At 39.1% G+C, this 17184-nt stretch overlaps 1 protein-coding gene across 1 annotated transcript in view; it reads right to left on the minus strand.

Moving 5' to 3' along the window:
* The window catches only part of NWD1 (NACHT and WD repeat domain containing 1), a 79444-nt gene extending 63502 nt beyond the window's left edge, over nt 1–15942 (minus strand). The window contains exons 1-3 of the mRNA XM_036734938.1: nt 15859–15942; nt 9810–9926; nt 6378–6711 (exon numbers count right to left, since the gene is read on the minus strand). Of these exons, the coding sequence (XP_036590833.1) occupies nt 6378–6711; nt 9810–9926; nt 15859–15942 (535 nt within the window). The remainder of the gene's footprint in view (nt 1–6377; nt 6712–9809; nt 9927–15858) is intronic.
* Between the last annotated feature and the right edge of the window lie 1242 nt (nt 15943–17184).

A 17184-nucleotide genomic window follows, 5' to 3' on the forward strand; every position in this document is an offset into this window, starting at 1 on the left:
CTGAGGCACTTCTCTAATGCCTTCTTGTGGTATGGAGGTCTACCTGGCCTCTCAAAGAGGACATCAGTGAAGTCTAAGCTCTATTGGTTCCCACCAAGCTGGAAAGGCCCAGCTGGCTCTGAGTGCCTGTCGTCCAAGAATCAGCCAAGCAAGTACAGAGAGGCTAAGAAATGGAACATCTCTCAGACCTAAACAGTGATGTCACAGTGCATCCTATCTCTGACATCCCTAAAAGTGACCAGATTCCCTTTGAAGACTTCTATCCAGAGGGAAGCTACTGCCTTAAAAGGAAGCTTAGCAGGGTTTTAGAGGTTCAAATTCTGGCTCTGCCATTTACCAAATGTGTGACTTTTAGCAAATCAGGTAATCCCTTTGGATCTCAATTACCTCTTGCTGTTGAGTCATTTCAGTCACATCTGACTCTTTGTGACCCCATTTGGGGTTTATTGGCAAAGATACTGCAGTGGTTTGCCGTTTCCTTTTCTGGCTCATTTGACAGATGAGGAAACTGAGGCAAACGGGGTTGAGTGACTCACATAGGTAGTAAATGTCTGAGGCCAGCTTTTACTCCTGGGCCAAAACTCTATCCTCTGTATCACCTAGCTGCCCTAGTGATTTGGCATTTCTTTCTCCAGTAGATTAAGATAAACAAAAGTTAAGTGACTTGCCCAAGGTCACACAGCTAGGAAGTTTCTGAGGCTGGATTTGAACTCAGGTCTTCCTGACTCCAGGCCCAACACTCTAGCCACAGAGCCATGTAGCTGCCTCCAGTTACCTCTATCCATAAGATAACAGGATTGGAATAAATGATATCTAAAGTCCCTTCCAACTCTAAATCTGTGCTACTCAAATTGTTAGGATACTTTTCCACCATTGCTCCTCATTTGTTAAATTCCTTCTATATTCAATGCAGTGTGCTAAACATTAGGGATAAAAAGATGAAAAGTAATAGTCCCTGCAGTAAAAGAGCTTACATTGTAGTAATGGGGAAAATAAGACATGTACGAATAGATATATTTGTGTAATATGTGTAATATTCAGCTGGAGCAAGAGTGTGGTGGGAATCCACTGACTTTTGTTCTATTTCTTCTATCTTCTACAGAGCAGAGCATGTGTTATCCAAAAGCAAGAGAGATGAAGCCTTTTTCTTGCTCTTATATCTTAATGAGGGGATAACTCTTCCTAGTTGAGTCATCAATCATCTTTGACATAATCCCCTAATCACAAGACCTGCCAGGAGTTGCTTTGTGGTGCATATCCTTTAGAAAGGAGCCAGAATACATGGCTCCAAAGAAAGTGACTGATAGATGTGTCCAATTCCAGGCGTCACCCCCATCATATATGTGAAACAAAGAGAATTGAGAGAAGAGTCGCTTTCTCTGGAATATCAGAGAAGGGTCATCAAAAGAGTTACTTTGATAGCTAGCTATCATTCATTCATAACAAATCAATTTGGGGGGCTGCAGAAACCCCTGGAGGTCATCCACTAAGGAACAGAAGGGTTGTGATCTGTGCCAAGGGAGGGAAGAAACACTGATGAACCAAGAATCTTCTGAGGCTTTAAAGATTGTAACAAATTGTGCAGTATTCCTAGTCATTACTGTTTTGGTCCAAATTTAGGTCAGACTTTTCCCCTACATCTACCTTGTATAAAATTCAAGTACAGTCTATGATATGTATTGTTTTTCAATTTATATCTGAATACTCTATTTTCCCTTTCAAAGAAATTTCATTAGGGTGGCGGCTGACATTGGATGTAGCTTCTCCTATCCACACATATTGATTTCCACAACGAAAATATAGAACGGTTCCCAAGGAAAATCAATTTGGGGACCTTAAATGATAAAAATCACTTTAAGAATGCACAACACCTTTTAAAACTGTAAGTTTAAAAGGAAAAGGATAATAAATGTATTCAGTGCCATAATTAGGGAGGTGTAACTGAGGCCTTGCTTTGGGTTACTGAAATTAGAGAATTTTAACAGCATTTAAAGTCCTGTACCAATTTACAAACAACAGAGTTCGACACCTAGTTTGCAAGAATAATTCATTTAAAGAGGAAGCTACCAGGTCAACCTTATTTCCTTGTTGCTAGGGAGTCATATTTTAGATTAGAGCTTCTCTGGTCCTCTCCTACTACACCTCACTAAAGCATGTTTCCTATCACTTCTCCCTGGCACAAAAATTGCATATTACAGTTCTGATTTATGATTTTAAAATAATAGTAATTTACCACTGTTTCATTGTGTGATCTTGAGCAAGATATTTTCTGTTTCTAGACCTCAGTTTTCCCACGTGTAAAACAAGAAGGTTCAATAAGATAGTCTCTATTGCCTCTTCCAGGCTTCAAATTCTATGATTTTGTGGTTCTGTAAACAATATTCAGTGGTCCCAAAGAACAAATACTTTATAGAAACTTCATATATACTCAAAACTTCATTCTTCTAGCCAACCACAAATGTCCCCTTTTAAAATCCCAAACTTATCTGTTTTTTTCTAAAGGGTTTATCTTTGTGCTACCCCTTCAAATGTTTGTTTCGTATCCTCTGCCGCTGTTACATGATAAAGAACGGCATATCTTTATGTACAGCAGGAGACTGGGTGCCCCCAAAAGAAATGTCCATAATTTGCTATTTCCTTAAGCCACGTTTCTGTTTTAGTTCAGCAGGATATCCTGTTAGGGCAGTAATTCTCCTCTCTTTGAATTTATAGATTTTTCTGGACTGCCAAAAACGGGAGAGACCTTATTGTTGTTAGAGAACTTAGACCGTAAAGGGTCAGAACTGGGCAGGCTTAAAAAATCAAATGCTGGAGTTGAAAAGGAAGTTAGATCCCTAGAATGTCAGTTTCCAGGGATAATAGAACATGGAATGTCAGAACTGGGTGGAATGCTAGGAACAAAGAATGACAGAACTAGGAAGGACATTAGACAGAATTCATTATAGGATGCCAAAACAGAAAAGAACCTTAGAACATGAAACCCAAAACATAAAATGTCACAGTGTGAAATGGAACTCAGAATGTAGAACATACGGGGTCAGAACTGGGGCCAAAGTTGCATCCCCTCATTTCACAGATGAGGGGACTGAAGGGCACATAAGGGAAAGGGCGAGGTCACACAATGAGGTGCTCAGGTTGCTTCATTACAGCCCTAACTTTTTACAGCTAAGGTGAACGATTCAACAGAAATTATGGAAGATGCTCAGACAATAATGGTACATTATGTGAAACACATTGGACTTGGGGTAGAAGAAGATGCAAGAGACTTTCAAGTACCAACTCTGTTGTTTTCGTTTTGTTTGCCAGGTGGAATCAGGCTATGACATAGAGAGAGGAAATAAATGGCTTCACTTCACACAGAATTAGTGAGTAAGAATCAGAATCGAGGACTCATGACTCCCATTTGATCAGCTGGACTCTCATTTTGAATCACTTGCTTGTTGCAACTGAGGGCATTCCCAAAGCTTGTGTCTCTTTCCTTTCTCAAATCAGTGCAGTTTAGTGAAATAAGCACTAATAGACTTGGAGGCAAAGGACCTGGGTTCGAGTACCACCTCAGACACTTCCTAGTTGTGTGACCTTTGGCAAGTCACTTGAAGTCTATGGCCTTCCATTTCTTCATCTGTAAAATGAGGATAATAACACTTATGCTACCTGTCTAACAGGGTTGGGAAGATCAGATGTGAACCATCCAAAGTGTTTTATAATCTGTAAAGCCCTGTGCAAGTGACATGTAACTGCAGAACATTAGAACTAAAGGGGACCTTAGAGCCCTCCCTCCCATTTTATATAAAAGTAAGGAAACTGAGGTCCACAGAGGGGGAAGGAATTGCCCAAAGTCATAAAGCAGTTAGAAGCTAATATCCATAACCACAAATACCTGGTGATTTCTCCCAAAAAGATGTGCTTATGTCGTGGAAACCCAGTTTTAATTGCCAGATACACCTTAAAGCTTTCTCTAAAGAGGTTAATTTGTTTTGAAATTAACTTCTGATGAGAGAAGTTATTTTTGAAGATGGTTTAACCTCAGTGGGAAACTCCCAGCCACAGGAGCATGGCGATAGTTCCTCAGAGACAAGCCAAGATCCCAACTCACTCAGATACCTAACCACCATGGGCCTTCTGACCCAAGAACCAAAGGCCTTTAATAATGTTTACCATGTAAATGGCAGTTATGGAAAGAAGGAAAGAAGGAAGGAAGAAGGGAGGGAGGGAGAGAGGAAGGAAGGAAGGAAAAGAGGAGGGAAGAAGGGAGAAAGGAAAGAAGGAGTTAGAGGTCCAGGATTCTTCCCTGAGTCAGTGAGGCTGACCCGACCTCTAGGATGCCAGCAACGTCACTCATTTATTCATTCCTTGTCTATTTGAAATAATGCATTCCTTATAACAACCCTAGAAAGTAGGGCACATATATCTAATTACCTCCTTTCATATTCTACAAGTGAGAAGTGTGAGGCTCAGACCACAGCCAGGAAGTGGTAGACCTGGACTAGAACTCAGGTCTCTTAACTTCAGGAGCAGCACTTCCTCCACTCTGGTATTACTCAACAACATTGACTTTTACGCTAATCTCCACCCCCCAATTCTCACCAAAAAACCTCCTTCTACCAGAGCTATCATATTATCTTAGAATTCCAGAGCTAGAAGACCTCTCCAAGGTCATCAGATCTAAGGGCCTGCCCAACGCAGGAATCCCTTCTTTTTCCAGTGTCCCAGAGAAGTGCTCATCTTGTCTCAAAACGGGCAATGTGGTTTAATGGAATTAACTCTGCATCTGGAGACACAAGATCTGGGATAAAGTCCAGGTTCTCTCAGTTACTGACCTTACTGACCTCTTACTGACTTTGGGCAAATCATCTCACCGCTCTGAGCTTTAGTTTTCTCATCTGCAAGGTGAATTATAACATGTACCTCTCAGGGATGTTGGGAGGACAGCACTTTGTAAAGTAGTATAGAAGTGTGACCTGTTATTATCCATTCTCTGCTTGAACACCTCTCATGGGAGTGCATTCCATTTTTGGATAGCTCTGATGATTAGAAAGTTCTTCCTTATGTTGAAATGAACAACGTCTATCTCCCTATAACTTCTACTCATTTGTCCTAGTTCTTTTTGCCCCTTACACAGAGGAAAACAAAACAAAAAACCTGCTTTCCACATGACAACCCCTCAGATATTAGAAGATAATGATCATATGCCACTTAAAGCTTCCCTTCTTCTTTAGGTAGGAGAAGATCTAAAACTTAAAAGGATCCTAGAGTGCTAATAGAACTCTAAGGTTCCTTCATGCTTAATATCTATGATCTGAATATGTTTTGCAGATGAGGAAACAAAGGTCCAGAAAGGGTAAGTGGTTTCCCCAAGGTTATCTAGCTAATAGAGAGCAAAGCCAGCAAAACCTGGCTCTAAATCACACTGCTTTTTTCCCTAGTCACTTAATGATATACCCTGGATAGTCCCTTCATTGTGGGCCTGTTATCCAAGGACCAGCCTAACTGAGTGTGGAAAGCATTGTCATTAAAGATTTGGCCACTAGAGAAAGAATGAGTCTTGGCCACAGAAATCCCTGAAAGACTGTTTACCAAGGTGGTAAACAGTACAAAAAGTAGAAAAAGTACAAAAAAAAAGAAAATTTTTTTAAAAATGAAAAAGTACTAGCACTAATGAAATTAGAGATTTTTTTTAAGTAGCAAAAACTTTAATGGCAGGGGCAGCTAGGTGGTACAGTGAGTAGAGCACTGGCCCTGGAGTCAGAAGGATCTGAGTTCAAATACAGCCTCAGACACTTGACATACCTTACTAGCTGTGTGACCTTGGGCAAATCACTTAACCACAATTGCCTCGCCTTCCGCCCTCTAAAAAAAAATCTTTAATGGCACTTTAGGGTTTATAAATCACTTTCCTCACAACAACCAGGTGAGGTAATAATTATCCGCATCTTATGGATGAAGAAACTGAGACTAGTCCACAGCCACACAGCTGGAACTTGAACCCAGATCTTCATCCTCCCAGACCCAATCTCTTCCCATTCCATTACAGTGAATATTTTACGTTTCTTGATTAAAATAGCAAATGACTAGTCAGTGGCCAAGAGGATATACCAAAACTACTTCCTTATCCTTTCCAGTACTTTGGAAAAGGTGCAGGACTTGGAGTCATTTCCCAACTCTGCATTTTCTAGCTGTATGACCTTAGACTAGTCACTTGACTGAAAATCAGCTTCCTCGTCTGTAAGATAAGGGTGATAAACTTCATACCACCTTCCTCACCGGATGGTTGTGAGGAAAGTACTCTGTAAACTCTAAAATGCTATAGAAATGGGAACTGTTATTAGCCTCAGAGAAAACACTTTAGTCCATCTCTGGTTTGTAAGGGGCTGCACCTGATTTGTGATATCGAAGCTTCTGCTCCCTGCTGATCAAGCCTTGCCTCTCCGCCTCCTGGGCTGCTGATCGCAGGGCTGTGGCCAAGCTGCTTTCTGCCTTCTTCCATTCTGCACAGTCCCCATGGTGCTGCTTCTGGTACTGGGGCAAGTGTGTGGTGATGGGCTGCAGGATGTAGACAGGAGGGACTGCATTCTCATCCTTCCAGAACCACTGGGCCAGGAGGGTCAGGCTGTTCGGGCTTTTTGTGAGCTGGGCACACAAGGCCTGGAACTCCTTCTCTTCAATCAGTCGGGGAATAGGGCAGTGTCCATACTGATCACCCACGAGTGCCTGCCGCAGAGGGTGTAGAGAGACACTGTCGTATACACAATAATTGGGATAGGACTTATACCAAGGGCTGAGATCCAAGAAGTCTCTACCCAGAAGCATTACCCCCACCCTAGGCCGATGGGACCTCATGCCTCAAAGGTTTCAGCTTTAGGAATCTGAGAGGAAACAGGGCCAGACTCTGGAGCTAATAGATGTGATGTTTTCACAGTCATTAGCTAGGTTTCATTGGCTGAGAATTAGTGCTCCTGGGGTGATGGAGCTAGGAAGGATCTTGGAAGGTGAGAGGAAACTAGTCTAAACCCCTCATTTTACAGATGAGGAACCTGGGCCCCATAGAAGGGAAAGTCTTTTTCCCAGCATCCTACAGCTCCAAAAGCCTAGGTCTTCTAATTCCCAAACCAAAGCTACCAACTTTTTGTGTGATCTGGAGAGAGATGTTTGACCTTTCAGGGTCTGAAGGTCCTCATTTCTAAAATGAAAGAATTCAAATCTGAGATCTCTTGCTACTCTCCGACGTCCCATCTTCTCTGTTTCCCTCATTTCAGTGTTGTACATTCTAAGGAGGCTTTAGGTTCTGGTCTATGCTTTCAGTTCTTCACGGCTCAGACATACTATATTCTGAAGCTCCTCCCAGGTCTAATATTCTATGTTCTAGATGCCCTCTCAGCTCTGACATTGTCCTTTCTAAGGTCCCTCCCTGTTCTGAAATTCTGAGTCACTGGCCAACTGTCTCATTGTAGTTGCATGAAGCTTTAAACAGCCATTGAAAAGAACTAAAAAAAAAAAACCACCACCAAGTCTGCTTGGCCCACAACACGTGTTTTGAAAGACATTCTGATTGCTTGTTTCCCCTAAAGGCCCCAAAACCCCTAATGGAGAAGTCTTTGGGGAAAATGTGGGTTTATACAACAGCCTAATGACTTATTTACTAGAGAGATGGTTCCCCTGGGACTTAGAGGTCAGTTTGGATTTTCATGGAAAGTCACTCAAGATTCCTCAGCCTTTCAAAGGACATTGAGAATTGTTTCCACTTAGGTTCATTTATCATGGGATCTTAATTCCAAAACTGGAAAGGGCTTCAGAGGCCACCTAATTCAACCCTCTTATTTTACAAAATAAGAAACTGAGGCCTGGGGAGGTGAAGTGATTTGCCTAAGGTCATACAGGTACATTAGAAGTGAGATTTGAACCCTGATCTTCTCAACCCAAATCCAGCTCTCTTTTCACTGTTTCCTTCCTTGTTTTGTAAAGGAAGGATGAGGTCTGGCCTGAAGGTCTGTCAGTGAAGGATGGGGGGAAGTTGGAGGGCAGGAAAGGGGAAGTATTCCTAGAGGAGTCATTTCTGATCATCTTGTAAGGTCTCCCAAGTCCCTCATAGTTTAAGTCTTCCCTATAGGGAAGACTTGGCATCAGCATCATCCATATTAGCTGTTCCCTGCAAATTCTCAGTTGCAGTCCTTGTCTGAAAATAAGCTGTCCCACAGTATAAGACACTACCTACCCTACCCTCACCCCAAAATGTGATCTCTTTGAAAGCAAAAAATACATAAGGATAACCAGAAAAATAATGTGGATTATAAACTGCACTAAGACTTTAAACAAGCCTGATTTAAGGGGAATAGAGCAGCCTTCATATGAATCAATACAGTATTGATTTGGGATTAGGCATGTTGCATCCATTCACTACTAAATGCCTTAATAATAATCCCTTCCATTTGTATAGTGATTTAAAAAAAATCCTTTTCATGTCTGTGCCCAAGTATTACATTGGTATCCACCAGTATTAAAAGACCTAGAGGGAAGACTTCCAGTCCATTGGGTAAATCCTCTCTTCAGGACTGATGGAAAGACACAGAATCATGCAAGAGAAAAGGATATTGATGGGTTTTCCATCTGATCTTTTTTACATCCATCAGATCAAAGATCATCTAAATACAGTGAAGCATTTCATGACGAGTGCCTTAACATCTATACTATTAATAACTCATACTTCCACAGTACATCATAGTTTACAAGGTGTTTTTTCATGATAAGGTCATGAAAGCATTATATGTGCCAGTTTTATAAATGGGAAAACCAAAGGCCATAGAGGGTAAGTGGCTTGCCTAAAGTTATATAGTTAATACATGGCAGGGTCAAAACCTAAATCTTGGTCTGGGCTCTTCCAGCTACTCAAGGCTGCCCCTCCTTGAAGCCAGGGAAGGTCTCATTCCTTTTTATCCCCCTCCACGGTTTCCTTTACTTCCCAAAGGCTTTGCATAATAAACATTTCTGAAGGAATAGATTGGTTACTTAGGGCTACTTGTGGGCAGGCAAGATGGTTCAGCCAGAGTGTGTCAAATGCTATTGTACAGGGATGCCCATTAAAGTGTGGGTAAGTGATAGCCACCAGAGGGAAAGTAGAGAAGCCTAGATACTCCAATGCCCCTGTTCTCATAGGTGAGCTCTACTGTGTGAGCTTTCTGCCTTACCTTTCCCAGGACCAGACCTCCATACTCCTTTAGGGCCTTCTTCATACCATGCCTCTGTTTCCCTCCTTCTCTCTTTCCAGTTCCCCTTTATGTATTAGAATATAAGCTTGTTTAGGGAAGGAATTACTTATAGTTATATCCACAGTGCCTGGCACATAATAAGCATGTAATAATTACTTTATCTATATATCTACCTACCTACCTACCTATCTATCCTTCTTTTCAAATGGCTTTATTCTATCTCAGTTTAGTTTTGTCTCCACCTCTCAGCTGGGGTTCCTGCCAGCAGCTCTGCCCAGCCAGTTCCCAAGCTCCAGAATGGCTCCTAGACAAGGGTGGGACTCAGCCTGTGAGGTGGTTGGCTGTTATTGTGATAAGGGTCAATCAGGCCTGAAGAGCTCTGCAGCAGAAGGTAGGAGCACTAAATTGTTCTGTCGCTGTGCTTGCCTTTTTATACAACTAGATTATGTATAAGGCTACGTCCATGGTGTCCTTCTCCTGCTCCATTATAAGCTCATTGAGGACAAAGACTGTTTTCCCTTTCGTCTTTGTATCCCCAGCACCCAGCGCAGTGCCTGGCATATAGCAGTTGATTAACGAATTCCTCTTGATAGATTGATTGCTTACTATAAAAGCGGGTCCTGCGGAGAGTTTCTGACACATTGCAATCTCCTCCAAGCACAGGTCAGTGGTTGTGTGGTCCACAGCCTCCAAGGTAGGGAGACCCCACCTCAGATCTACCACCTGGGTAAGACAATAATCACACAGTGAGTTGGAAAAAGGCCAGCTGTAGAGAAGTCTGTGGGTCCAGACGAGAGAAGGGAGTTACTGCCCCTATGAGCCTGTTCTGAATAATGGACGCACGCTATGTCAAAATGTAACTTAATGGAAGCTATATATTATGGAACAGATTCCATGTTTTATGTCCTCAGGTTTCTAGAAGCAGTATGGTGTAGTGGTAAGAAACCCGAACTCAGAATCAGGAGACACCTGGGAAGAACGGTATCAATGGTTAACACTTAAAGGCATCTAATTTCAGTCTTAGTTCCATGGGACGGATGACAAAACATATGTCCTTGTTGACGGAAAGATGAGAGACTACATGTACACAGTGTGGCATATGCTGTCAGATGCAATCTGAATTCAGTAATGATTCAGTTGCTGAATTATTTTTTCTTAAATACAAGGGAAGTTTTTTTTTGGGGGGGAAGCAAGTGTGGTATAAAAAGGGCATCAATAAAACTTCAAAATAATAATAATATCTGTACTTCCCTCACAGAATCGTGGAGAGGATCAAATAGTATAATGTTTAGAAAATGGGGGGCAGCTAGGTGGTGTAGTAGAACACCGGCCCTGGAGTTGGGAGGACCTGAGCTCAAATCCGACCTCAGACACTTAACACTAGCTATGTGACCCTGGGTAAGTCGCTTAACCCCAATTACCTCAAGCCAAAAAAAAAATGCTTTGCGAAACTAATACTTTGCTGTACAAGTGTCAGCAATTATGATTAAGGTCCCTCCCTATTCTGATATTTCTATGTTGTATATTCTAATGTTCCCTTCCTGCTCCAACATTTTTTAAATCTATGGGATGATTTACCTAAAGGGAATACTTTTTTTTTAAAAAGAGTTTTATTGATACCTTTTGTTTTTACAATCATTTCCCCACATCACACAACACCCCCCAATTCCTGGACTGAACAAAAAACAGCAATAACCAAAACCATCCAGTACCACAGTCCTGAAGAGAGGATTTACCCAATGGTACATAGTCAGCTCTTAATAAATGTTTATTGGCTGGACCATAGCTTTTTCAACCATTCCCCAAATCACAGGCACCAACCGTATTTTGTTTCTAAACTTTGCTGCCATAAAAGTACCTCTGTACATATTTTAGTATGTTTTGGACCTCGGGGTAGTGTATATTTAGGTTGTTGTTGAGTTGAGTCCCTCTCTCAGTGACCCCATTTGGGGTTTTCTTGGCATGATTTGCCATTTCCTTTTCCAGCTCATTTTTACAGATGAACTGAGGCAAACAGGGTTATGAGACTTGCCAACTGCACCATCTAGCTGCAGTGTATTTAGGAGTCAATTGCTAAGTCAAACTGTAGGGACCATAGGGATAGCTTAGTCATTTTTCTTTCATAATTCCACATTAAAATGCAAAATAGTTCAACTCTGTCACAGCTATACCAACAATTAAATTAGAGGGCCTATTTTCCCACAGTCCCTCAAATACTGATTATTCTCATCTTTTGTCACCTTTGCAAATTTGCATGGAATGAGGTGAACCCTCAGAGTTGTTTTAATCTTCATTTTCCTATTATATTTTGGAGCATTTTTATGTGGTTATTTATCATTTACAAATTTTCTTTTGAAAACTCCATATCCTTGAAACATTTATCTATTAGATAATAGCTCTTAGTTTCATATATCTGTGTCAGTTCCCTGCATCCTTGGGGCAGTAGACTTCTGTGATTTATGTTTAATGCAAGTTTTTTTCACTCTATTATTTCTCTTTTAATTCTGTCTTCATTGATTTTATTCATTCCTTTTAATTTGATATAGTCAAAATAATGTATTTTCTTTCATAATCTGTTATCTTCTGTTTGGTTAAGAATTCATCCCCTAGTCATAGTTGCAAAAGGTACCTAATCTTACTCTCTTCTGATTTTTCTTATGATATAAACTTTACTATTCAGGTAATACACCCATTTTGTGATTATTGTGCTATATAGTATAAAATGTTGGTCTAATCTTAATTTCTACAAAACTGCTTTCTAGTTTATCCAGCAGCTCCTTTTAAAAAACTAGTCTTTCCCCAGTACTTTTTGGCCTAGGGTTTATAAAATATGGTACTATGGATTTTGACATATTTTCCCAGGTTTTCTTAATCAATATCAAATAATTTGGTGAATACTGCTCTATAATATACTGTAGTATAACATCTGGTAATGCTATGTCCCCTTGATTTGTGCTTTTCCTCATATTCCTTGAGATTCTAGACCTTTTGTTCTTCCAAATGAATTTTGTCATTATTTTGTCTGGTCCTAAGAAGTATTCTCTCAGTGGTTTGATGTGTATAGCATTAAATTTATAAATAAATTTAGGTAGTATCATAATTTTTATTATGTTAGCAGAACCTAACCATGATCACTTGCTATCTCTGCAATTATTTAAGCCTCCCTTTATTTGTAGTAGTATTTATACAAATCCATGTATGTTTTAGTTCCAGATAGTTTATTTATTTAATTGTTATTCTGAATGGCGTTTCCATATTTTCCTGGAATTTTTTGCTGTTGTTATTGTTGATGGGGATAGAGATAGGGACTAGACCTGTGAATTTATTGTTATAGGGAAGAGCCAGATGAGGAAATTCCTTCTACCAGTGCAAGTCAGCACCTTCTCTGAAATTTAAGAGTCAGAGGGTTTTCTAGAGGTCTGAGAAGTTAAATGACTGAACCACAGTCACATAAAAAGTATGTATCAAACGTGGGACCAGAACCCACCTCTTTCTGGCTCTGGGCTTAGTTCTTGATCCACTATGCAATTCTGCTTCTCCTTCTCTCTCTTTTCTGTTTTTTTGTTTGTTTGTTTGTTTTTGTGGTTGGTAGATCTTTGACATTTTATGTTAAAAACTCTACAACTCAATAATTTTATCCCTTGTAAAATCTATAAGAGACCAACAGGAAGGAAGAATAGACCACAGAGGTCAGAAGTCTGGTTTTCTTTCTTTGTTTCCTTCTTTCTTTTCTTGTTCTTATCTTCTTTCCTTCTTTTTTTTTTCTTTCTTTCTTTCCTTCCTCCCTCCCTCCCTTCTTTCCTTCCTTCCTTCTCTCTCTATTTTGTTAGTAGTTATAAAAATTTTGATGATTTTGTGGAGTTATTTTGTATCCTATAATAGAGCTATTAATTGTCTCGATTTGTTTCTTCAATGATCCTTTGGAGATTTCTAAGCACAATACCATGTCATCTGTAAGTAGGGATGGTTTTGTCTCCTTGTTGCCAATGTTTGTCCCTTTGATTTTGTTCCCTTTTCTTATTGCTATTAGACTTTCTAGAACCATGTGAAATAATCATAAAGAGAGAGGGCATCCTTGCTTTACCTTTCTTTATACTGGAAACATTCCTAGTACTTCTCTGTTGTAAACAGCTCTTGGCTCTAAGTATATGATTCTGATCATTTTAAAGAACGTCATTCTATACCTATGCTTTTTAGGGTTTTTAACATAAAGGAGCGCTGATTTTTGAGAGTTTTTTTCTTAATCATGATTTTTGTTATCATTGTTGTTTTTATGATTAGTTATGATAATTATTTTCCTAATGCTGAACCATCCTTAATCTCTTCTGTGAATCTAACTTGATCACAGTGAATTCCCAGGGATTTTACCTAAAGGTTTTGCATTAATATTCATTTGTGAGTTTGGTCTAATTCTTATTCTCTGTTTTGTCTTTAATTTGTTTGGTTGTCAGGACCACATTTACCTCATAAAAGAAGTCTAGTAGAATTTTCTCTATTTTTGATAATAACTTTTTTTAGCATGAGTATTAATTAAACATTTGATGAAATTCACTTGTAAATCATTTAACCCAGATTTTTTTTCCTCTTCCTTTGGCAATTCATTTATGCTTTATTTGATATCTTTTTCTGAAGTTTGCTTATTTGAGATTTTTTTTTAGCATCATAGATCTCAAAGGCACCTCAAAAGTCATCTAGTTCAAACACTCTGTTTTTACAGATAAAGAACTGAAGTCCTGAGAGGTCAAGTGATTTGCCCAAGAACACAGAGATGATAAACATCAGGGACACAAGAACAGAACTCAGGTCCTCTAATTCTAGAGCCATTGATCTTTCCACTGTAACACACTGCTTGCTATGTTAGGTATTACATATTTTTGTAGAATCTCATCATATCTTTTAAATTCTGTTTTTCTGGCATATAATTGTGTATGTAGTAAGTTTTATTTCCTCTCTTTTGGGAATTCACCTTGTACATTTTTTATTTTGTTCATTTTATTTTCTACTATTTTTCTTGAACAGATTGATCAGTATTTTATCGAATTTTTTAGTCTTTTAAAAAAAACAGCTTTTAGTTTTATCAGTTCTATAGTCAGTATTTTTTACCCTTATTTATTCTCTAATTTTCAAGATTTCTTATTTTGTGTTTATATTAAAGTCGCCAATTTGTTTATTTTGTAGTCTTTATAATTGAAAGCTCAGTTCATTAGTGCTCTCTTTTTCCATTTTGTTAATATAAGTTTCCAAATATAAAAGTTTTCCTCTGAGGGCTTCTTTAGCTGCATGCCAAAAGCTTTGGTATGTTGTTTCACTGTTATTATCTTCAACATAAATATTTATTATTTCTATGATTTGTTCTTTAATCCAATAATATCTTAGAATGCCATTGTTTAGTCTCCATTTAGGTCTATATCATCAAAACATTTCCTTTACTCAATATTAATCTTATTATTTTATGTTCCATAAATTATATTAGAAATATCAGCCTTTTTACATTTTTCTAGGATATCTTTATGCCCTAGCACACAATCAACTTATGTAAATATATTTTGTAATATTTCAGAAGTTTCCATAGGTCAGTCAAATTCATTTATCCAACAATTTGCTGAGCTCTATATTTTCCTTATCTTTTGTTACCTTTATACAGTTCCAAAAAAGGAATATTAAGACCTATCATTATGGTGTCACTGTCAATGTCTTCTTTAAAATCACTTTTAAGAATTTAGTGGCTGATACTTACTAATTTAGTAATTTAGTAGTTAATTTTTCATAGTCTATGGTACCTTTGAGCATAATATAATTTCCTTGTTTTTTTTTTCTTGACTTCGTCAAATTTTATTGTTGCTTTGTCTGAGATCATAATCCTTTCTTCCGAGTCCCTTAAAGAGTAAGAGATTTTGTTTTAGCCCTCACTTTTCATTCTGCAGGTGGTTATGTTTTAAATGTTTTTCTTGTATGTAGCGAATTCCTGAGCTTTGTTTTCTTATCCATTCCTTTATTTTTTCTTTTCATTGGGCAATTTAATCCATTCACATTTAAAATTATAATTGTTAAGTTTGTGTTTTCTTCCACTGCCTACTGATGTGTGTATATATGTGTATAATATAAATTTACCATCTCTTTTAAATGAGCACTTAGTCATTGCCATTTGTTTTGCTTATCCAAATCTAAACTTGGTCCTCTCACTCCAACTACTGCTGCCCAGTCCCAAACCCCTTGTATTTACTTTTTTGATTAACCAAGAGTGTGACATCTAGTTCTCCCTCCTCCTCCTACCTCATCTGTTTTTTAATTTCCATTGTATTAATTTGTAATGCCCAAAATGTTGTTTTCCTTCTAACCTTTTTCCTTATTTCTTACCCCTTTTAATATTCTCTAGAATCTATTTCTAGGAATGATCGTTCTTAATGAAGGCAATGGGGCATAATTCCATAATTCTCCTTTAGGGGATTCAGTTCCTAAAGGGAATGGTTTGAAAACTGTAAAGACCATACAAAAGTGGGCAATTATTATCATGCTTCACTTTTGGCCTAGGCCTCAGCAACACAAAGCTATTCTATTATCTTGATGATTTTCAAAGACCCTATGACCTCCATGATCATTCAGTTTGCCCACAAGGATCGAGTCCCAATGACAGAACCAGAAAAGCGGATGTTACCTCCAACATTAATCCATGCTTCTGACAAAAGGTCTGTACTTCAGGGTACGCAGCCCCCAGCAGAGCCTCTCTCTCTGCATCCATGTCTGAAAGATAATCGGCAGAAAAGAGTCCATTTAGTCTGAAGTAAATCAGAGAGAATCCATATGGAAATTAATCTAATCTAGGACTCATCCTTTGGAACAGGAGCATCTCCCTTCCTGTCCTTACCTGGGGCATTTTCCTCTCTGTTTGAAACATGATCCTATTCCTTTCCTGTCAGCAAGAAGAGTGCTTGGAGTTTTAACTCCTAGGTTTGTGCTAAAACACCCACATTCTCCTACCAGGCTTCCCCTGTGACCACTGGCAAACAAGAGTACCTGGCCTGGCCTGGCCTGGCTAGCAGGGGCAGCCAGTATATGGGGAAGAGGTGCTTTTACACGGCTGAAGTGGGGCTGGTGGCAGAGAGTCCTTGGTGAGGTGGGGAGAGCACTGAATTTAGTATCAACTTGGATTTCTGGTTCTGCTGCTCACTTACTGTATGGCCTTGGGCAAGTAGCTTACCCTCTCTGAGCTTCCTTTCTGTCATCTATGATGATGTAAGCCCTGGCAAGATCATAATCATAATCATATTCCCTGGCAAGAAGGGATGTCCTGGAGCCACCTCATACTGGCTCATGAGAGCCAATTGTTAAATTTTCAAGGTGAGCATTTACCCCTCAGAAATCAGCAAATGCTACAAATCAGGACTTGAGTTATTGTTTTATTGATTTCTAGACTTAAGAAAACAATGGAGAAAAATGTCAGTATTTCAGATCAAACTTAAAAGCATGTCTGGTATACATTTTTCTCAGAGAACTGCTTGTTAAATGTTTACCAGCACAGCCTACCTCACAGATTGATAGAGAAGACCTAGTGAAAAATTGAAGGTAAGAATAAATGCTTTGAAAACTCCAAGTGAAAACTGACACAGAAATGTAACCCCCAAAGGACTCTGGGCTCACCCAGGCCAGCTCTGATCCTGGGAGCCGACCCCAAAGAGTAGTTTCTCTTTTTGGCTCTTTGCTGTCACATAGAGTTAATCCAGGAAAATCTCCAAAATGAAGCTTGGGTGTAACTTTTGTTTATGCTTTCCTAAAAGTGAATAACAATGTCCCCTGGCACATAGTAGGTGCTTAATAAACACTTGTTGACTGACTGACTGAACAAAATCCTAAACAGGCACCCACTGTGTATTAGTATTGGGTATGAGACCACCTAATTTCACCCCATAGAAAATGTTCAAGACATTAAACACTTACAGAGCTCATGAACAAACAGAGAAACCTAAAGCATTGCCATGGCCCA

The sequence above is a fragment of the Trichosurus vulpecula genome, chromosome 1 (genome assembly GCF_011100635.1).
Source record: "Trichosurus vulpecula isolate mTriVul1 chromosome 1, mTriVul1.pri, whole genome shotgun sequence".
NCBI classification, from domain to species: Eukaryota; Metazoa; Chordata; class Mammalia; order Diprotodontia; family Phalangeridae; genus Trichosurus; species Trichosurus vulpecula.